This window comes from Dioszegia hungarica (assembly GCF_025882075.1).
Source record: "Dioszegia hungarica strain PDD-24b-2 chromosome Unknown MKK02contig_7, whole genome shotgun sequence".
Lineage (NCBI taxonomy): Eukaryota > Fungi > Basidiomycota > Tremellomycetes > Tremellales > Bulleribasidiaceae > Dioszegia > Dioszegia hungarica.
The window spans coordinates 1077940-1099141 of NW_026515769.1; the positions used below are offsets into that span (position 1 = coordinate 1077940).

Here is a 21202-nt window from a genome sequence, read left to right on the forward strand (position 1 = left end):
GCTGTGTTAGCAGAGAATGTCAACTTCGTCAGATGCTCTGGAGCCGAGGGAGCTGGGAACCTTGATTGTCGTGGTGGGCAAAGCGGTGCGTTCAGCTTGGCATATGCTACTTTGCGTTCTTTCCAGCTGATCATGACAGAGGAATCTCCCCAACAAGTCGAGGTTCGGAAAGCAAGATCCGTTCTGTGCCGTCAGGCTTCAGTCGGATAAGCAGCGCACAAAGGCTATCAAGCGGTGAGCTGCCTTTACCGGCGGCATTTAGGACACAGCTGATGTGCAAGTGGCGGGCAGCATCCGGAATGGGACGAAGAGCTCCGCTTTACGGTCAAAGAAGACATGGACGAGGTGCTAGCTCGCTCAGACTCCTCGGCCGATACGTCGCTATCCTCCTCAACATCCCAGCCTGCCTTACCGGCGAAGGATGGCTCGATATCTGGCGTAACAACCGCTGCGGCGCTGGCGAATAAGAGCAGGAAAGGACCCGTCAAGAAGCATGTGGGGAAGAAGCTGAATGTGGCGTGCTATGCGGATGATGCAAAGGAGCCGGAGTTGATTGGGGAATGTGCGGTTTTGATAGACGATGTCTTGAAGAAGGGGGAGGTCGATGGTGAGTTGCACCATTTCGAAGGAGTATTGAGCTCATGGTCAGAATGGTATGAGTTCACGTACAAGGACAAATACAGCGGAGAAGTATACCTTGAATTGACCTTCTACTCCAATGTGCGGATTCGTGCGCCTGATCTCGATCAAGCTGACCTAGCAGGAAGCACCGCCCGTCAAGCGGAATCCACATATCCAGCGGTACGGCCAAGCTAGTATAGCCGGTGCCGGATCTTCAGCCTCGCTCTCTAGTGCCAGCCGACCTTCTATGGCGAGTCTATCGACATCAAGCAGCGTATCCGGGATGAACCTATACATCCCACCCTACGCCCAGCCCCCTAGAGAACCCTCGCCGGCGCCAACAGTCACTTCGAGCACATACGGAGTGGCTCCATCCACTAGCTTTGCCAAGCTCGGCCTCCCTCCCAGTCAGAGTCATCACCGGAATCAAAGTCTACCTGTACGTCTCTATACTGCTAGCTCTGGATCTTGGCTGACCCTCAGTCTCTACAGGGATATCCACCCCCATCATTATCATCTATGGCGTCGATATCGACCCTGCCGACTATCCCATCTGCCGAGCCCCTCGATGCCCTGATACGGCCCATGTCGTCCATGTCGGTCTCCAATTCCTTCTCCCAACGGCCATTACCTTCTACCACACCCGCACCCCCACATCCACATCATCAGCATTCGGATCCCTCTTATTCGTCAGGTCACCGACACTCTCTCGGCGAAGCTCCTTGGTCCAGCTTATTACCACAAGCAGGGCCTCCAGCGGCCTTGACGCCGCAGCCTCGGCCGCTGTCCACCAGCGATACCACGTCTATGAACCAGTATCAATGGGATCAGATACGGCAAAGCGCCATGACACCCCTCGCACGCCCTCCTTCCACTACCCATCCCCCTCAACCCCCACATAGCTCAGGCTCGTACTCGGCTGTCGATCCGCGCGCACCATCACCGGTCCCTCCGACGCTTATGCCCGGCGGTGGTCAAGCCCCACATCGCCACGCCCAGAGCTTTTCGGGTCTATCCGGCCAGCCACATCCGTCGACATACCTCTCAAATCTCGCTCCAATACCTACCCCTCCCCCACCCTCCCACTCTGCCCCGCCAGCTGGCCAGTATCCCGTCCCATCCTCCTCCTTCTCCAACCTCCAGCAACCGATGGACTACCGGTCGGAAACGCCCATGAACCCCTACAGAGCAACGACGCCCCAGCCGGATACATACGGCGGACCCCAAACGCCTCGGCCGCAGGAGTATGGGAACGCGCAGGGGAACTACCAGAGTCCAGCTGCTCAGGTCTTGGACGTTTCCGGCTACCCCACGCATCCCTCGGGCCACTTCCCCACCTCGTCATCGTCACAGTGGAATGGACCCGTCCCACCCCGTAGGCAGTCTGCGTCGTCCGCGTATAGCCAACAACCCCCACCTCAGCCCAACGCGAGCGGCTATGTCCCATGGCATCAGCAGACCCAGCCATCGCAGAGTAACGGGTATCAACATCAGCCCACCCCTCCACCGGTACCGGACTACAATCGCCCGGCACCCGCTCCCCCTGCCCCTCCTCGGTCAGCGGCGGGCTACTACCCTTCGGATGAGCTATACGCGCAACAGCGAGTGACTTCGCCTGCTCCTGCGCCATGGCAACAGCAACAGCAGCAGCAGCAGTATCAGCAGCCTGAACCTCACCGCCAGGCATCGCCATTACCGCCTGCCAACCCTGCTCCGCAGAGCTCCTACCAGCAGCAGCAGTATGGGCAGTATCAGCAGCAGCAATCGTACGCTCCGCCGGAATCGTCACATCCTGGCGCCCCTCCTGGATGGCAGTCCACCATGCCGCAATCCTCCTATTCGGCCACACCTCCCCCTCAACAACCATACCAATCATCCTATCAGCCGCAACCACCTCCCCCACATCCCCGCTCCCCCTCTCCCGCACCGCCACAAGCACCAAACGGGTGGCAATCACAGCACTATCAGCAGACTGCTCCCCCTCCTCCCGGTCGGACACCCTCGCCAGCCCCTCCGCAGCCGCCGCCAAACGGGTGGCAGTCCCAGCCCTACCAGCAGCAAGCACCGCCACCGCCTGGTCGTACGCCCTCGCCGGCACCCCCTCCTGCTCCGGGGATCAAGCATGACTGGCGGTCGTATATGCAGAGTTTGAACGCTGCGGGTGGGCGCACGCCGTCGCCACAGCCTCCTCCCCCGCAGCAGGGGCAGCAGGGGCAGCAGGACTGGTATACCCCTCCACCCAGCTTACCGACGAGTATAAGACCGCCGGATGGGTGGAATGCGGGCACGCATGTGTCGCAGGATGGGCATCAGTGGCGGGGATGAGAGTGAAATTGTCGGTTAGGTCAGATTACTGCGTGGGGAAGAGGTGTTGTAGGGTGCATCTCATCTTGGTTGTAGGTGGTAGGCATATATAGATGGGTAGGTAAATCTGGGACGAAAGAAGGATGTGCGGGACCTGCCTGACTGGACTATCACTGAAGCTGGAAACCAACGCGCTCCAGGAAGATCCGTTTTTACCGCTGACGGAGCCGTGACGATCGGCCATGCGCGATTGATGCGCCGAGTTCAACACGGCCTCCCGGCCCTCGCACTCTCTCTACGGCTCTCTGCCCAAGGATGTCCCATGCAGTTGCTGCCCAGCGAGATGTTGGCTCAACGGAGCAGATCTCCGAGATTATCGTGCCCTCGTAGCTGTAAATCCGGCGCTGTAGGATCTCTCCGTGCGATACCAAGATCAGATTCATGTTCAGCTCTAGGGACTCATCAACGTCTACCAATATTTGGCCAGGTCCAGCATCCCCTGCCGGCTGCCCCCACCCTCGTGGCAGCTCTTGTCGCAGAGCTGCCTGAGTTCCGCCATACCCGCCGCCAGCTCCTTCCCCAGGTCTCCCTTCATCTGTGTCCAAAGCTCCACAAGCTCCGCCTTGATGGCCTCTTCCGTACCGATGAGCTCTGTGCCGTCGTAAAGCACCTTGGGCTTTTCGCCTTGGCCGAAGAAGCATTTAGCTTGCTTGATGTCGACTCCGGCCTTGTATTTCTTCACTGCCAAAGTCAGCTTCATACATCGACCTTATCCTCTGGAAAGAGGGCCACGAAGACTTACGGATCTCGATACACTCTCCCTGGTCGGCCGCGAAGGGAATACCTGCAATAGGAATTCCCGCGAGAATAGCCTCCGCGGTGGAATTGGCTCCGCAGTGAGAGACGAAAGCGAGGCAAGCGGGATGATTGAGGACCTGGACCTGAGGGGCGATCTGGACGGCCATCCCGAACTCGGAGCTTGAAACTTTGGCGATCATGTCCGCCGAGACGGGGAAAAGCTCGGTGGCGTAGGCGAAAAGGAAGGGGGTAGAGGTGGAAATAAGGGTGTCGACGAGGTAGTGGACGATCTCGGGTCTGGCGAATGGGAACCAAGCGGATCCGAAGCTGATACTGTCAGCGTTGTCGATTCCTCCGCCTGCAGTGATATACACGTACCTGACGTAGACCAGCGACTTGGGGCCGTGACTCTTGAGTGTCTTGTCCATGAAAGCCATCACTTTGAGCCCATCGGCATCGTCTGCAGCCGTTTCCGGAATCTCGCCCCTTCAGAAGTTCTCGGGGTATTGGATGCTAGCATATCAGCTTCTGTCTCTCCTATGTGCCTTTCCAGGTGTATGTGAACCTACCCAACAAAGAGCCACGGCTTCCCGAGATGCTGCTCGAAGAACAGCTTGGCCTCCGTCTCCATCTCCTCGACCGCGGTACCGATCGTGCCGGTGAGATAAGGAGACCAGAATGTCTGGAACATGGCGAACATCGCCAGGACAGGCGCCTTGCCCAGGATCTGCGCTTATCAGCTCGGTACTGTTTCGCTCGGATCGAGATACGCACGGAGCTCATAATCGGTCATTTTGGGCAAGCCTGGCAAGCTCTTCATCCTACCATGATCTCCGAGACCCATCTGGTCGTGATCAGTATATATACTTCTCCCCCAGATGACAAAGTCGACTCACAGCAGCAATCATGGGCATAGGGTCTTGTCCCTCGGCGACTGCCTCTTCGACCTTGCGAGATATAGGTCCGATGAAGCCACCGTACTCCTCCTTGGCCAAGTGACTATGAGGTCAGCGTGGTCCACTTCGATACGAGCTGCTACGATACTACCTAAGGCTACGACCAGACTTACTGGATCATAGAAGTAGGGCCAGACGGTACGAATGCAAAGACCGGGATCTTGCCAATCTTGCCTCCAGACTGCTCCGACAGTTGATGGACGACAGCGAGAACGAAAGACTGGAACATCTGCAAGGATCAGCACAGACCATCGCCTGGAACAATCAAGAGGCTTCAGGACTTACGTCGAAGATGACCATGTTCGGCTTGATGTCCTTGAACTTGTCTCCCAGGATGGGCGCCCCCGGAGCGCCTTCGCCGAACAGAGCAGCAAGATACCCAGAGATAGCTTCCGCATAGGCGATGGCGTCGGCAGCCATGTCAGCGACGAGGTCCTTCGGCTTTCCGGGCTCGTTGGTGCCCGCATCCTTGACTTGCACTTCGACAAGCTGCACTCGGCCGAGAGCGGACGCGCCGTCGGTGGTGTTGCGTGTGTGAGAGAGGTTGGCCGAAGCGAGCTCCTTGTGGACCCGCGGGGCAACCGTCGGGCAGAGAAGGATAGTAGCCTTGAGCTGGGGGTGGAGTGTGACGAGCTGGACGACAAGGTGGAGGAGAGGTCGGACGTGGCCCCTGCAATGGATGAGCGCGAGACTCGGATGGGGTCTCGAAGGGCAAAGGGGACATACCAGGCGGCAAAAGGTACAAATACTGCGTGGCTCATAGCGGTGCGGGTATAGTTGATTGGAATAGAGAGGTGAGGTGAAGGTCTCCTATCGGTCGCTGCGGGTTAAGTATGAATTCTCCCTGCCTTTGCGTAGTGAAGCTAGCTTGAACCCACGCGGAGCAAGTCAGCAAGCGGATCTTTTGTTCTCCTCCCCTTGGCAAACCTATCCTCCTCATGCCTTTGTTGCCCACACAACCCCGCGCTTTGAGTTGGCCTCGGAGGCAGATTCTGAAGACGCGACTCGCGCGTTGTTGGCTGATAGGAATCGGCACAATACTGTGATCTCTGAGATCTCTAGGCAGGCTGATGAATCGGCGACGCATCGCGACTACTTTTGAGTGCTGGTCAGGTGTCTGATCGTGTGGTACCATGATTTGATCGCGCGGCTGATGATCATGAGGTTTCGGATATAGATGCACGTCCACGTGCACATGCGGTGATGGGCGGCCGCGTGCTACACATTCCTCATCACGTCATAGATAGCAGTTGGTGGGACATTGGAGTGGCACTGGATTGATACGATTACCTAGATCTCTCAGACATGCATGCCTACAGCCGAGTTCTCTTTGATCTACCAATACTCGGCCAGATCCAGCATAGCCTGCCGGCTCGCCCCGCCTTCGTGACAACTTTTGTAGCAAAGCTCCCTCAACGCCGCCATGCCCTGATACAGTCCCTTCCCCAGATCCCCCTTCAACGCCGCCCACATCTCGACCATCTCTTCCTTCATAGCCTCCTCAGTCCCTAGGAACTCGGTACCGTCATATAAGACCTTGGGGGGCGTTCCGGGTCCGTCAAAGCATTTGACTTGTTTCAGGTCAATACCCGCATTGTACTTCTTCACTGACCTCCATCAGCTCATTAGACTACTGCCTGTGCAGAGAGGAGGCAAGACTTACAAATTGCGGCATGTTCCCCCTGATCAGCAGCAAAGCCGATAGTCACCAATGGTACCCCCGCCAGCACGCTCTCGGCAAGACTGTTGGCTCCGGCGTGCGAGACGAAGAAACCGACAGCAGGGTGGTTCAGGACCTGGACCTGAGGAGCGATCTTGACGGCCAAGCCGAATTCGGCGTCCTTGACCTTATCGATCAAGTCTTGCGGGACGTCGAATAGCTCAGTCGCGTAGGCAAAGACGAATGGGGTCGAGGTGGAGAGGAGGGTGTCGAGGAGGTTGTGGACAATATCGGGTCGGGCGACGGGGAACCAGGTAGATCCAAAGCTGTCATCATCAGCGAGTATCTGTGCATGAGTGAGCTCGTCATCGTGCCTCAGCTTGGACCTTGTTGTCGCCCCTCTCTCACTCTTTCCTCCCATGTTGAACTCACCTGACAAAAATAACTGATCTCTCCCCTCTCCGCTCCAACATTATATCCAAAAATGCCATCGTCGCCACCCCATCCGCATCGCCCTCCGCCGGAGGCGCGATCTCCCCATTCCAGATCTCCTCGGAATACTGAAACCTGCCCAAATCAGTCCAAGCTAACAACCGCGCGTGCGCTAGTCAGGCTGGACACAACTCACCCAAGGGAGATGAATGGCCGACCCATGTACTCTTCCAATACCTCCTTCGCCTCCAGCTCCATCTCACATACATTGGTAGCAAGGATACCCGTCTGGTTCGGCGCCCAAGCGGCATTATGCGTTTTGGCTATGCCGATAGCGAGTTCGGGTGGACATGGGCTCGCTCCGGCGCCGGGATGCAACTCAAAGTCGGTCATTTCTGGTAACCCTGGAAGTTTTTTCAAGATCCCACGATCCCCTAGAGGCGTCTGTTCAAAATCAGCATTGATCCCCAGCGGTAGGGTCCCCGGGGTGGGCGGAACGTACCGGCGCAATAATCGGTATTGGATCTTCTCCCTTCTCCTCTGCCTCGGTGATGGTCTGATTCAACTTGTCTAGGAACCCCCCATCTTCATCTCGCGCGAAGTGGCTGCAGTATCAGCTGTGCGTCCGTAAACGTGTATACGGGCCAACGTACTGGTATGTCGCTGTAGGCCCGCAAGGGAAGTAGCCAAACAGCGCAAGGTCACCCATCTTCCCGTTCAGCTGCGCAGCTGTCTCGCGCACCACCTCTGGCACAAATGACTGGAACATCTGCCCTGATCAGCTGCGGGCTCGCGTGATGTAGCACCGAGAGGAGGAAGATCAGCGGCGGACTCACATCGTAGATGATACAGGTCGGCCGTATCTCCCTAAATTTGTTCTCCAGCCCCACCCCTTCCCCCAACCTGTCCCCATACAGAGCGACCATATACCCAGCCAGTGCTCCCCCGTAAGCAGCCGCCTTCCCTCCCATGTCCTGCGCGATGTTCCCGCCCTCTGCCCCTGCATTGTCCTTCGCATCATTTGTCTTCACCTGAATCTGCTGCAGGCGGTCCAGTATCGTGCCCTTCGCCGTCCTCGTATGGGCATGAGCAGACGAGGCGAGCTCTTTCGAGACTCGTGGCGCGACGGAAGGGGAGAGGAGGAGTGAGACGTGGAGGTTTGGATGCAAGGTGAGGAGCTGGATCGTGAGGTGTAAGAGAGGTCGGACATGGCCCCTGCTGTATCAGCTTGGCAGTCATCAGAGGGATATCGAGAATAGCACTCACCAGGCTTCGTACGGTATCACAAGGATATGAGCGGGCTGCGTGCGCCTCGTAGGGGACCGAGTCAGTGTCATGATATGGACGAGCAGGTGTCAGATCGATGAGGGAGGAAGAGTGAGTGTTCCCAGGTCAACGACGAGCCCATCCAACAGTGATCACCCTACCCCGCACTCCTCAGTGCTCCAGGCATACACATCCATCCCTGATGGATAGTACTTCACCGACTTCGTATACAAGCTAGAGTAGACTGGAATTTGGTCAGAAACTTGACTTTGGTGATTTTGACGTCACGCCCGCGTGTCTCACCAACATCGGCAAACGGTCTTCGATCGCTCTCAGGGCTCACCGTAGTGCTGGAATCGAGCTAGTCAAAGATTACACAAGTCCAGGAGCCAGCACGACCAACCATGGATGTTGAGATAGGAACGCCTTTACATGATCCTGTAAAGTGCATAAAGATACAACATGACCCGTCTTCGGTCTCACCAAGATCCAAGATCCCCCTCCCCCACTTTTCCCACTCTCGCTCTTTCCCCACTTTTCCGTATGTACATTACGAGGCCGCCAGATCCGCGTTCAACGGCTTACTAGCTAAGCGCAATACCTCGGCCGACACCTTCTCATTCGTACTCCGTATCGTCATCCTGCACAGCTTGGCGTCTTTGTTCGGTTCGAGTCGACCGAGAATACCGACCTTTCCGGCAGTAGACGAATGGAGGACACCTGCCATTACCAGCTAAAAGCTATCAGTTTGGCCCAGTGTCATCCTCGGAGATCGAACTCACGTTATTTGGGTTAGGATCTATGCCTGATAGTAGCGATAACCTGTTCCCGCCCACGACCTTTATATTTCTTGCCAGATCCAGGTCACCGGTAGGGGTGAGTTTGATCGGGAAGACGAGCTGCGCTTCTCTTGGTGCACCTAACCATCAGCCCCATCCCGCCTCCAGGGCGAAACACTAGAAAGACTCACCACCAATAATCTTCCACCTCTCAAAGAACGGCGCCTGCTCTAACGTCACCCCCTCCACGAACCGACTAACCACCACCGGCAGCCTGAGCACCAGCGTCGTAAAGCTTCCCGCAAGGTATGTCACCCTCAACACCGGCGGATCCGTAAACACATCCTTACACTCGACGTGTATCAATTCCTGCACCTGACTTTGCGGCTGGATCTCGCTGACGGGTGCGTCGTGGAACGTGAGGCCCAGTGCCTCGCCGGCGGGATTGTCGATAGAGCATCGGAAAGCGGTGAAGGGGTGACTGAGCTTGTTGCCGATAAAGACGGCAAGTCGGCCTTGGTGCCCGTGATATTCCGATTTGAGACCGATTTGGACTTGCTTGTCTTCGTACAAGACGCCTTCGTTGGCATAGGTAAGACGTTCGAACCACTGGATATCAGCGCAATCTCGGTCAGACTCACCTTTTCGATATTCGGCGCTACCGTCAGAGGAGCGACCAGGACAGGATCCACCCCACCCAGCGTCGCAGTAAGTGGCGTAAACTCCCCGTCTGGCCCTCTCTCCTCCATCGGACTCTGCACCATCCCCCCTCCATTCCCGCTCAAAAGCGGCTCCTCCTGCGCGGCCGTCGTAGCCCCCAGATCCAGATCCGCCAAGCTCGACATGATATCCGACTCGGACCGCCCATTCGCCGCCGGTCCCATCATATCATCCACCAGCGTCTCCTTCCTCTCCGGCTCTCTCCTCTCGACCGGCGCCGGCGCTGCTGCGGCCGCACTAGGTCCCGCTGGCTGGGCGCGAGAAACCACCGGCGCCGCAGCTTCGCCACTAGACCCATTCGAGTCCTGCGTGCCTTGACGGAACGCCTTGAATCGCTGACCCTGCCGTTCCTGGTTCTCATCCCGACCGCCAATGACCCATGTCCGCTTGTCCTGCGATTTAGAGCCTTTGGCGTGGAGGCGATGGACGAGGGTGGATTCGCGCTCGGGGAAGACAGGCATCTCGTCGCAGATGGAAGCGAGGAGATCGTCCGTGTCCGGCCTCCGGGCAAGGGCGAGGTATTCGCACGCGCGCTGTTGAAGCTCTGCGTCGAGGACGTGCGTGTACCGCTCAAAGATGTTGATGAGGTGGTCTTTGATCTCCGGGAAGAGGTTCACCCACTGAAAGGTCAGCTTAGTTCTCTCCGTATCAGGGCAGACGCAAGCTCACCTTGATATAAGTGGTCAGGAGCAAAGCCCGAGTTGGCGCTGTACACAAGTTGACTTTGGAATGCAGCGCCTGGAACTGCTCGATCGGACTACACCCCTGCTCGTTCGCAATGAGATGTCCAAACTCCCCGAGCACGTATCCGCCGACCTTGATCATCGTCTCGTGCACCTGTGCCGCTTGAAGGTGCTGGAAAACGGCGGAAGCGGCGTAGGGTTGGAGATCCTCGTTATTGGTGACAAGCTGGACGACGCGGTACCAAACTTCGGCGCCGACGTGGTCGCCAGCGGCCGAGATGAGCTGAAGGATGGTATCGACATACCACTCGTACTATCTTATCAGCTATTGCCCGATCGCATCGACTCGTCTAGCTCACCTCGGTCGCGAATCGCTCCGTCAAGATAGCAATTTTCAACACCATCTCCTCCCGCAGATTGTAGTCCGCCACCTGGAGATACCGCACCAGCTCGCCGACGATGACTTTGGAATTCGTCAGATCGCACATCGAGTACAGCAGGTCCAGCGCGCGGCGCCGGACCGAGATGTCCCGGTCTTTCAGGCTGAGGATGATGGTGTCCTGGTGCTTCTTCACCGGCTCGAGCGAGGTGGAGCACGCCGCCAAGTGCGCCATGGCGTCCAGGCCGAGATATCGGACATTGGTCTCTTTGGCGAGAATGAACCGCCCGAGGAGGACGCCAGCGTTGTGGACGACGACCGAATCAGGGTCGACGTGGATGGCGAGGTTGATGGCTTCGAAGAGAACGGCGTTCTGAGCGTTGTTGTGTTGCACGTTTCGCGGCGTTTCTTGCGAGATGTCGAGGATGCCTTGGAGGACTGAGCCGATCATCTCGACCACACGTTGGGATTCTATCAGTCAGCTATGATCTGAAAGCGGGCAGCCCATCTAAGCTCACCTGGTGGCGGATAGTATTGCAGCAATCGTAGAAGCTTGACTTGAAGCCATGGGTTCGGCACCTGAGAATCAGTCCTACTCCCTTGGCCTTAAAACGCAACTCACCTTGTAATAGACGTATTCAGCTGGGTAATCCCCATCAAACACGATCCTATCCAGCTTCTTCACCGCCTTCTCATAACATCCCTCAAACGCTTCCATCTCGTCTTGACACATTGCAGTCACCAGACTTGTCGCTGTCAACGATACCCCCGGGTCATGGTCATCCATCATCGAGACTATTCGCTCGGCCCAGTCTTTTGCAGGGAGGACGGTGGGGTGTTTGCGGTATAGCCGGAGCAGAGTGAGGGCGGCCTTCTTCTTGACGAATGTGGTAGATGTTCTGGAGGTCAGCTTGATCTACACAGGACGATGGGGTAGCTCACGCGCTGATCAATGCCCGATACACCCCCTCTCCAAGCGCCTCAGCCATCTCTTTCCCCCCTAATGTTGCGATCGCATGTAACGCCAAACAATTGTTGATCTCGTTGTTATCCTCCAGATCCTTCCGTACAGAGTTGATGACGAGCCGAACGAGGTCCGAGTTCTCGTGCATGAGCAGTGTCAATGCGAGGTATCCCTGATCGTCAGCTCCGACCCCTTCCACACCGAGGGGCAGGGACGTACAATTTGCTTCTCGCTGTACTTCGTACTGCTGATGAGATTCACAGCCTCCATATGCCCTACATCCACCTTATACCCCAGTATATAGGTAAAGACGACCTTGGCGAGGTACTTCTTCTTCTGGTACCCGTCCAATTGGCCCTCCTTGAACTTTTGGCGGATATGCGCCATCTCCCGGTTGATGCGCTTTTCTTCGAGCTCGCGGACTCGGCAGGCGCGGATGTCGGAGATGTACTGTGGGTCAGTGAGGGTCTAGCGAGCTGTAGGCTGGACGTACTTGGGTCAGACCCCTCATGTTGGTCGCCATCTTGCCGGAGATAGCGTTGTCGGTAGGAGACCAGGGGAAACGGGCTTCGTATCCGGAACGAGAAACTTCCTGCGGCTCGACTCTGAGTCTGCTCTGGGCTGGCCTCAGTATGGTAGCTGTTGCTTGCTGTATATAGTATGGGAGCTTAGGGTGAGGTATTGTGAACTGCAAGTGAACTGTAGGCTTGTGCGCGTCCGAGGTCGGTGCCCGGTCAACGTCAGTGGTGCGATCGTGGGAAAGTCAACTCCTCCGCCGGATCCGTAATTCCAACTCGTCACAGTTGAAGGCAGCGATCACAGCCAACCACTCGACCATCACTTTGACCCTAATACAGCTTCCCACATCTCACAGTCCACCCAAAATGTCCCGCAGAAAGGCCTTCGACACAGCTCTGACCTCGGCACCCGGCCAAGCAGCCCCAAAACCTCAGGCTCGGCAGCAGCAGCAGCAGCAGCAGCAACAGCCTAGACCCCGTCAGCCTTCCATCACCACTTCTGACCTTCCGCCCAAGGTCACCCCTCCCAACCCCGCCGTCGGGTCCGCCACGGTCCCTACGGAGACTAAAGAGGAGAAGGAGGAAGAGGCGGCTGGGAAGCCAATACCCGAGGACGAGGTCGAGGATGATGGGATTTGTTTTATCTGTGCGGAGCCGATCACGTTTTGGAGTGTCGGGGTGTGCGGGCATCGGACATGCCAGTGAGTTACACCTCCCGCCAAACTCCGAGGCAGGATAAGCTGACAGATCAGTGTTTGCGCTATTCGATTGAGGACCTTCTACAAGTACGTCCCTCGTAGCAGACCAGGATCTATGGCTGACGATGGCAGAAAAACAGAATGCACGTTCTGTAAAACCCCAACACCCTCCGTCCTCTTCTCTCGGACACCCAACACCCCCTTCCCGACCGAACACCATATCACCCCTAGTCCACCCGCTGTCATCGCCGCCGCTCAGGCCGGGGCGGATAAGCTCGAGAAGGGCCAGCGGTGGGATCGGGGGCTGACGTTACCTGGAAAGTTGGACATGACTGCTTTTCCGCATACGGATGAAAAGCTCGGCGTGGTGTTTGAGGATGAAGATATGGTGAGCTGGCTCTAAGACGATCATGTCAGTCAGCTGACATCTCAGATGGAGGCTACGCTCCTCTTACTCCGGTTCAACTGCCCTTACCCCGACTGCGCGCACATGGGGACAAGCTGGGACACCCTCGAACGGCACACCGTGGCGATGCACGGCCTCACCCTATGTACACTCTGCAGAAGCCAGCTCTCCCGATTCGCGCATGAGCAGGTGCTCTACCCGCCGCATCTGCTCGCGCTGCACAATCCCGCGGTGCTGAAGCGGGGCCAGCGGGGGCCGAGACCGAGAGGTGAAGAAGAGATTGAGATGGTCAAGAATTGGGAGGCCCCGCATCCGATGTGCGAGGTGAGCTGAGTCGTTCCTGTCCTCCGCGACAGAGCTGACATGTACAGTTTTGCCACGTGGCCTTCTTTGGCCCGGATGAGCTGTTCAAGCATATGCGGGAAAGGCACGAGGAGTGTTTTGTCTGCCGTCAGCTGGGAGAGAAGGACGTCTAGTGAGCTTTGCGAGACCTCCATCTCGGGATGAATGGGACACGTGAGCTGATATCACCAGCTTTCAGGATTACACTAGCCTGGAGCAGCACTTCAAGTAATTTCATCTTCGCTCGATTCCGTGAAGAGTGAGCTGACGTTCCAGCTCTTTCCACCATCCATGCAACCAGCCCAGCTGCCTCGAAAAGAAGTTCGTCGTTTTCCCATCCGAGATGGACCTCCGCGCGCACACCATGCAAGAAGTAAGTTCACCTGCCCTTCTCCTTCGCACCCGCTGACCCCTGCTTAGCACGGGGATCAAATGTCCTCCCGAGACCGCGCCAATGCCCGCCACATCCCCGTCGACTTCTCCACCACGTCCAACACCGGTCGATCCGCTCGACGCGCCGCCCCGCCCCATCAGGCACAGCAGCAGGGCCGCGGATTCTCGCTCGCGCGTGATCAGGGTGTTCAACAACAACAGATCTCGCAGCCTCCGCCGATGGCGCCCGAGCAGGCTGCGCAGGCTCGGCGAGGTCAGCAAGTGGACAGACAAGAAGAGGGCAGGAGGAGGCGGGCGTTCGAGACGGGTCTGACCGGGAGTGCCGCGCCTGCGCATTTGCATGAGGATAGAGGTGGGAGTGGGCATGTGACGCCGAGGGATGATGTGGATGATGCCACACTGGAGTAAGCTGCCCTTTTGCACGAAGCGTCGTCGAGCGAGTCAGCTGACATGATAGCCGACACGCTGCGCTCATGTCCCGCGTGTCTATGCTCGTCAATGATAGCCAAAACAAGCTCAGCTCGTTCCGTTCGGCCGTGAGGCAGTTTATGGTGAACGAGTCGAGCGGGAAGGATCTCATCGATACGGTCTTCAACGTCCTAGATCAGGACCGGGAAGCGACCGTTGGGGTGTTGAGGGACGTTGTGGGGTTGTTGGATGGACCGAGTGAGGCTGAGAAGGGACGGAATCTGCTCGAGGCGCTCAATGGGTTCAGGATTCAGGTGAGCTATGATTTCCTGTTATATGGTATGACTGGACATAGCTGACCTATAGCAACGCGACCAGTTCCCCGCTCTCGCGACCCCCGGTGGTCTCGGATCAAACTACGCAGGCATCACCTCCGGCGCTATCCTCAATGCCAAGCGCTCGACCCACACTCAGCGCCGCGGTGCGGGCTCCCAGTCCGTCTGGGAACGCGTCGAAGCCGCTGCGGCGTCCCAGCCTTCCTACCGCCCCTCCGCCACGATGGGCGCCAATGGCCGACACGTCCCCGGCGCATCCGGGCCCGCAGCCAGCGCATTCCCCAACCTGGGCGCCGCTGGACCTAGCCGCGGATCCGCCCACTCCACGCCTTGGTCCACTGGCGGCGGCGGAGGTTCCTCTTCTCGCGCCCCACCGGCACTCGCCGCTCCGGTCATCCGATCTGTCAACCTCTCAACTGGACCCCCCAAGAAACATAATATCTCCACTTCGGCGTTCCCGTCGCTCCCGCCTGCGCAGAGCCAGAGTGCCGCGGAGAGACGAGCGCTTTTCACGAAGCCCAATGCTAGAGAGGAGAGTATACGGCGGATAAAGGGGACGGGACCTGCGCCGGTGCCTCACACGGCTGGAGGGAGTATGTGGGGCGCGGGTGGGGGCGGAGGGGGGTTGGAGAGCGGGATGGAGGGGCTGGAGGTGGGTGCGAATGGGGATGGAGGGGGTGCTGGTGGAGGGGGCGGGAAGAAGAAGGGGAAGGGCAAGCAATTGCTCTTCTCGGTCTCGGCGAGGCCTTCTTGAAGGTCATAGGTGGCCAGTACAGTCAGTCAAGCACGGATAGGGAGGAGATACGGAAGAGCAACGGGCCAGAGATCGGTAAATACAGGCGGATAGACGACAATAGATCAGATCTAGACATCTATGCATCGACATATATTGAGCGACGAGGGTGATTATACGTCGTTCCCGGCTTCACGAAGGACCTCCTTATACGGCTTGCCCTCGATGACCTCCTTGACGCGCTTAGTGACGTCGGTGCTAATGGTCAGCTGGGCTCATCGCGCGAATACGGTGAATATCTGGGAAGCAACTCACAAGTCGTTGAACGGCACATGCGCAATCTTCTCCCGCTTACAAAACCGCATCAAGTCCGAATCCCCATTCGCCATCTCCTTGGCAAACAGCACGTCCGCATGTGCCGCAGCGCTCAGGTCCGACACGCCATCACCACAAAAGAAGATGACCCGCTCGCCTGGCAAGTCACGGTAGGGGAGGATAGCCTTGGACTTGTCGTGCCCGTGGTGCGAGTGGGGGTGGCGGTAGATGATTTCCCAGTGCGAGGCGGGGTCGTCAGGGTTGGAGAATTTGACTTCGTTGGCGATGATTTCGATGGAGTCGGCGTCGTCTGGTAAGACAGAGGAGAGGACGGCGCGGATGATGGGTGTCATTCCGCTGTTATGTCAGCTGGGCCTCGACAAGAGAGGAGAGAGGCAGCTGACCTGGAGACTAGGACGACGGGGATGTCTTTTGACCGACAGAAATCGTAGAATTCTTTGAAACCGGGGTCCAGTCCGATGTCTGCGATGTCAGCTTGATAGACCTCTACGGGCAAAGAGTAGCTCACTCTCCCGCAGTATCCGCTTGCACTCGTCATATGGGAGCGTAACAGACTCGAGCATCTGGTGGAACGAGTCCCGGTATGATACTTCACCAGTGAGAACTTTGTTGTTCAAAGCTCGGCTACACGGTCAGCTCATGGTCGGCTTGGAGGTAGACATTGCAACTGACCGTGCTTCGTAACCCATGCCTTTGAAAGTCAGCTTTTAGCCTGCCAAGCGCCTTGAAGCTGTACCAAACATACCATAGTTGTCAGTCAAGTAGTCATTGGTGTCCTTATCCGTGATCGTTCCGTCCTATACCAGTCAGTATTGATCAGTAGGCCCTGAATTCACGACTTCCTCGCTATGACAGCTTTGAGGTCAGAAAAGAACGGAGCTCACCCAGTCAGTCAAGACGACATACTTCGCCTTTTCGTGCAGCGCCGGGTAAGGCAGCTCGGAGTCATAATCGAAAGGCTTAGGTGTGGAGGACGCCATCGTGATAGCTGAATAATGTATGAGGTTGTGCAGAGGATAGAGAGACAGCAGCAACGTTTCGACTTTTCCTTTGCACCGGCCGCGGCGGAGCAGTTCCGGGGGGATGACGCAACATTCCGCCGGAACCCTTGCGCAATCGTGGGAAAGCCAGGCGCGTCCACCTAACGCGTCCTTCGACCAGCCAAAATCTCTGGACCACACCATACCCACTCGAGCCATCGACCAATACAATCTGATACTCAGGCGGAGATGCGGATACACCTCTCCCTCGAGCCATCGCATTTCGGGAAACAGGCTGTCGCTGGACCTTCATCCGGGCCTCTCGCTCAACTAGGTGGGGAGCTCGTTCTCATCGAGCTGCAAGGGGAGCTGGGATGGGAAGGGAACAAGGAGGGCGGTGTGGTGGGCGTGGTAGGCCTAGATCGACCCGTAAGCTATGAGGAAAGGCCAAGTCGTGTATCTAGCTGACACTTCAGGATAAGCCCACCCTACACCTCGGCGAGCATCATCTTCTGCACGGCAAATTTGCTACACTAGCAAAACCGCTCGCCGTCATCCGGCGCGCAGTCGCTGCCGTGTCAGAGGTGGAAGGGGTGGATGGAGCGGTAGAGGGCGATGCAGACGAGGAAGAAGAGATAGATGAGGAGACGCAGGAAGCTTCGGGAGGTCGACCGAGCGCAAAGAGGCGGAAAAGCGGGGCAGCCGCGGATGAGGAAGAAGAGGACGAAGGACCGCTCTTCCCTCCTGAATCCAAGGGGGTGCATACGCCTCCCAGACGTCGGCCACAGGACTCGTCCTCGCCCTTTCAGTACCAGCCTTCGTCGAGCGTCAAGGACTACTCGTCCGAGCTGGACTTTTCGTCCCCGCCCAACGGGATGGACATGGAGGATGAGGACGATGAGGATGAGGACGAGGAGGATGTAGAGGCGGGGAGGAGTGGTAACGGGAAGGGAAAGGGAAAGAAGAGGGCGAGGGAGGAAAAGGTTGTGAAGCGGAAAAGTACCAAGCCGGAGCGGACGAGGGTGTATGAGGTGGTTGGGGTCGTGAGAAAGAAAGTGGTGTTTGCGCTCCGGTGAGTCGTTGCCTCTTGACAAGAGGTAGGACTATGCTGATGGCGACTTAGGCCAGAACCTATCGTCACAGCTACAGTGCTGCCGGAATGAGATCTCCTAATTTGTCGACCACGCGACACTTCTCGCAACCCCACTTTGGAAGCGTCCTCCGACTTCACCTCATCAACGGGGAGCACGATCTTCGAGCGGTCGGGTCGCCGCATCCCGGCATACTAGGGGGACGGCAGCATCCGGCGCAGTGGACCTCATCAGCCGGATATCAGCGAGCGCTGTATCAGCGCAACCTTTACCTCGAGCAAGAACTACGCGTACAATGCATATTTTGTCGCTCTCATCTATATCTATTCACACACCTCACCACAGCCCAGATCCTCCGGTGCCGCTCAGCGAAGACTGGCAATAGGTCCGCCGAGGATCTTCTGACGAGCCCGCGCCGAGCTGGGCGATGGCGGGTTCGGCTGGCTGTTTTGTACCGAGATGGGGTGGAGGGCGGTGCTTTGAGCCATGTAGCTTTTAGCGGCTGCTTCGGTAGAGAACTTGAGGTACTTGGCGCTGCGCTGTCAGCTCATTCTTGGCCGACTTCCATGACGGATCGGAGAAACTAGTACTCACCCGAGAAACCCCCTCATCTGCACCTCGGCTTCTGCCCATGTGGAGTAGATGCCCGGGACACGACCGATCGGGACCGCGTAGTATTCTGATTTCGTCCTGCCCATCAGTGACCAATCTCAGTCTAGAGCACATCAAGCGTGGACTTACATGGTGGACATCTTCCAAGCTCACGCTCTTTCGAGAAGGGGTGTGGAGTTGGAGATCCAGCCGACCAGGGCCAGCTGGAGACGAGCTAGAGAAATTTGAAGTGGCGATATCTGACTGAGAAGGGCCATATCCCTCTGATGAAGGCTCTGCATCAGCCGCTTATAAAGATCAGAACGCCCCTTGGAAGGCTGGTCGTGGCGCACGAGAAGTCGAAAAGGGGTGGCTTTACATACCGGCGGTACACACCCCCGTGTGTTTCAGGTGATCAAAGTTTCAGATTGGCTTCTACCCATCACACACGTTTGATTGCTCACGCACGAGGGACCTTTGGAGCTTCCAGTACAGCTCTACATTTAATGAAGAGAGCGAGATTGAGCGTTGATGACCGCATCCTCGACGCTGACATATGGGTTCGTCAAGGGCCGATTCCCTGCTGACAGGTTCAGCGAGACCTCCGGCCAGGCAGGTGTCAGAATCACATAGAGACAGCACCGGCCGATTCAGACTGCTGATGTGCACATGGTGTACTCATTTAGATCCTGCTGCGCTCGTGACGCAGGTGCATCACGCACAAGCTGAGAAGCAAAGGTCAGACAGTCACTCGCAGAGTTGCTGCTCTCCGCCCGCTGGAGCGCGGACAAACCTCGGCTAAACTCCCGTAGTACGTCATCGGCCCGATCTGACTGGCCGAGCAGCGAGATGGCTCTTGCGCTCTCTCCTTCTCTTATCGTCGCGCATATCTCAGCATATGCTCACCTTGACAAAGGCTCTGAGACTATTCACTCTCAGACATCTATCCTCTGCCTCCCGTCCTGCCTCGAAAACCCTCGCGAATCAGCGATCCTTCTTGAAACCCTTCACCGGTATCTCCTCGAGAAGCCGGACCAGTCTAGCCTACATGGGTGATAACGTCGTAAAGTTAGTCCACAACCTCCCTGCGCGATAGTGACCTGGGAAACTAACGAGGGTAGCTTCTACTCGGGTCAGCCCCCGCTGAACAGATTGTCATTCCAGCGACAATCGCCCGAAAAGCTCAATGCGCATTTGAACGCGCCGAACGCGCGTTTCATCCTGTTCAGGTCAGCTGCTTTGCGGTCGTGGCTTCGGTGGTCGAGGACGAATTGACAGAGACAGAGACCTGAAGCCTCTGGTCAAGAAGGATAGTCCGAGCGAATGGCTCTTCCTCAGCAAGTCGGATATCGAGTCACACGTCGGACCGGACTTTAGCGGGCCGTAGGTCTCTTCCCCTTGCCTTCTATCGCCAGCTAGCTAACATTCCAGCTCATCCGAGGATGCAGCCTCCAAGGAACGTTCCAGGCTTTTCGAGGCAGCCCGCCTTCCCGCCTATCTCCCACCCATCGTCTTCCTCGGGATCGATGACCGCGCCGATGCCTCGACCGACTCCAAGCCGATGTCGGAGGACCCACTGAACCCAAGGGGCGTACCGTACTTTGCCATGGACGCGCCCAAGGGGGACTGGGTACCCGAGGGCGGAGAGTTTGGGGATGCGCGAAGTGTAGGGAGCGGGATGGGCGGGTGGGAGGCGGGGGTGTTTGCACAGGGGAGGGCGCTGGTAGATTGGAACTCGAGGAACAAGGTGAGTAGAGCAGCTGCGTCAATCATCGCCTCTTGGTGTATAGCTGAGGTATACAGTTCTGTGCCGGCTGTGGGTCGCCCACTTACTCGCTCTGGGGCGGATGGAAGCGCAGCTGTACGAGCGCGCTTGAACCGGAAGAGGGCAAGGAGGCCTGCTTCTCCACAAAGGGGCTCCATAACTTTGCATACCCCCGGACCGACTCTGTAAGCTATCAGTAGGCCTTTCTCGTCGATACGTGAGCTGACAACCCAGGTGGTCATCATGGGCATCCTGAATGAGGCTGGAGACAAGATGCTCCTCGGAAGGCAAAAGTCATGGCCCAAGGGTGAGTGGCACTTCAACCAGCTAGAGTCGTCCTATCAGAACCTGATCGAAATAGGCATGTACTCGTGTCTCGCTGGCTTCATTGAGCCTGGAGAGTCCTTCGAAGATGCTGTTCGGCGCGAGGTGCTCGAAGAAGCGGGCATAGTAGTTGGGCCTGTCAGATAGTAAGTTTGCCCCTGACCTTCGCTTCCAATGTCGGGCAGTGAAGCTGACATCTTCAGTTCGTCCAGTCAGCCCTGGCCGTACCCCGCGAACATCATGGTCGGCTGCTTCGGACGTGCCTCAGACGACCAGACCATCCGCTTTGACCTCGACAATGAGCTCGAAGACGCCCAATGGTTCTCCCGCTCCGTCCTCGCCGGGCTCGTGGGCAGTAAAGAGGGCTCCTATCTATCGAAGGACGACCTCAAGAAGCTGGATGACACTTCGACTGGGAAGGCCAAGATGGAGGATGACAGGGTCACTGCCAATGCGCTGGCGCCGTCAGAGGATCAGGGCAAGAAGGACGTGGATGCTGAGGGCAAGAAGGGCAGGCAGGGAATGGAGTTGACGAGGGTGCCGCCCGACACGGCGATTGCGGGTATGTTGATCCGGACTTGGGTCAATGGAGGTGTGGAGCTGGCGTCGACATCGAAGTTGTAGAGGTAGATCTTGAGTAGTGATATGAGTCTGCTTGATGGATGTGTAAAAGGGTTTGCTACATTCTGGTATATACAGCTATCTGACAAGGGCCGAAGA

The 21202-nt window shown here is 57.2% G+C and overlaps 9 protein-coding genes across 9 annotated transcripts; 4 read left to right on the plus strand and 5 right to left on the minus strand.

The window, feature by feature from the left end:
- Positions 1–16: 16 nt before the first annotated feature.
- MKK02DRAFT_43525 (uncharacterized protein) lies at positions 17–2946 on the plus strand (the record flags this gene model as incomplete). The annotated part of the gene is made up of 6 exons (XM_053092471.1): positions 17–85; positions 140–234; positions 282–607; positions 650–720; positions 764–1060; positions 1105–2946. 6 exons carry the CDS (start codon positions 17–19, stop codon positions 2944–2946), a joined length of 2700 nt encoding a protein of 899 aa, XP_052947376.1.
- A 448-nt stretch (positions 2947–3394) lies between these two features.
- MKK02DRAFT_43526 (uncharacterized protein) lies at positions 3395–4151 on the minus strand (the record flags this gene model as incomplete). Its single annotated transcript, XM_053092472.1, has 3 exons — positions 3395–3666; positions 3728–4050; positions 4102–4151. 3 exons carry the CDS (start codon positions 4149–4151, stop codon positions 3395–3397), a joined length of 645 nt encoding a protein of 214 aa, XP_052947377.1.
- Positions 4152–4211: 60 nt separating this feature from the next.
- Positions 4212–5440, minus strand: MKK02DRAFT_43527 (uncharacterized protein; the record flags this gene model as incomplete). Its single annotated transcript, XM_053092473.1, has 6 exons — positions 4212–4236; positions 4293–4450; positions 4620–4722; positions 4793–4908; positions 4965–5349; positions 5406–5440. 6 exons carry the CDS (start codon positions 5438–5440, stop codon positions 4212–4214), a joined length of 822 nt encoding a protein of 273 aa, XP_052947378.1.
- Positions 5441–6014: 574 nt separating this feature from the next.
- Positions 6015–8108, minus strand: MKK02DRAFT_43528 (uncharacterized protein; the record flags this gene model as incomplete). The annotated part of the gene is made up of 8 exons (XM_053092474.1): positions 6015–6286; positions 6343–6665; positions 6772–6906; positions 6968–7215; positions 7274–7376; positions 7425–7540; positions 7608–7986; positions 8038–8108. 8 exons carry the CDS (start codon positions 8106–8108, stop codon positions 6015–6017), a joined length of 1647 nt encoding a protein of 548 aa, XP_052947379.1.
- Positions 8109–8587: 479 nt separating this feature from the next.
- On the minus strand, positions 8588–12085 carry MKK02DRAFT_43529 (adaptin N terminal region-domain-containing protein; the record flags this gene model as incomplete). The annotated part of the gene is made up of 11 exons (XM_053092475.1): positions 8588–8770; positions 8820–8956; positions 9008–9425; positions 9458–10156; positions 10206–10532; positions 10579–11069; positions 11117–11177; positions 11221–11497; positions 11541–11734; positions 11782–12012; positions 12056–12085. 11 exons carry the CDS (start codon positions 12083–12085, stop codon positions 8588–8590), a joined length of 3048 nt encoding a protein of 1015 aa, XP_052947380.1.
- Positions 12086–12446: 361 nt separating this feature from the next.
- On the plus strand, positions 12447–15416 carry MKK02DRAFT_43530 (uncharacterized protein; the record flags this gene model as incomplete). Its single annotated transcript, XM_053092476.1, has 10 exons — positions 12447–12781; positions 12833–12865; positions 12911–13166; positions 13212–13508; positions 13556–13659; positions 13719–13754; positions 13803–13899; positions 13947–14323; positions 14377–14641; positions 14694–15416. 10 exons carry the CDS (start codon positions 12447–12449, stop codon positions 15414–15416), a joined length of 2523 nt encoding a protein of 840 aa, XP_052947381.1.
- A 152-nt stretch (positions 15417–15568) lies between these two features.
- MKK02DRAFT_43531 (HAD-like domain-containing protein) lies at positions 15569–16711 on the minus strand (the record flags this gene model as incomplete). Its single annotated transcript, XM_053092477.1, has 7 exons — positions 15569–15653; positions 15711–16067; positions 16115–16193; positions 16240–16355; positions 16404–16422; positions 16477–16528; positions 16616–16711. 7 exons carry the CDS (start codon positions 16709–16711, stop codon positions 15569–15571), a joined length of 804 nt encoding a protein of 267 aa, XP_052947382.1.
- A 249-nt stretch (positions 16712–16960) lies between these two features.
- Positions 16961–17874, plus strand: MKK02DRAFT_43532 (uncharacterized protein; the record flags this gene model as incomplete). The annotated part of the gene is made up of 3 exons (XM_053092478.1): positions 16961–17140; positions 17188–17783; positions 17835–17874. 3 exons carry the CDS (start codon positions 16961–16963, stop codon positions 17872–17874), a joined length of 816 nt encoding a protein of 271 aa, XP_052947383.1.
- Positions 17875–19242: 1368 nt separating this feature from the next.
- Positions 19243–21106, plus strand: MKK02DRAFT_36488 (putative NAD+ diphosphatase; the record flags this gene model as incomplete). Its single annotated transcript, XM_053089432.1, has 8 exons — positions 19243–19445; positions 19467–19622; positions 19678–19776; positions 19825–20140; positions 20197–20343; positions 20393–20465; positions 20520–20628; positions 20686–21106. 8 exons carry the CDS (start codon positions 19243–19245, stop codon positions 21104–21106), a joined length of 1524 nt encoding a protein of 507 aa, XP_052947384.1.
- Positions 21107–21202: the final 96 nt, after the last annotated feature.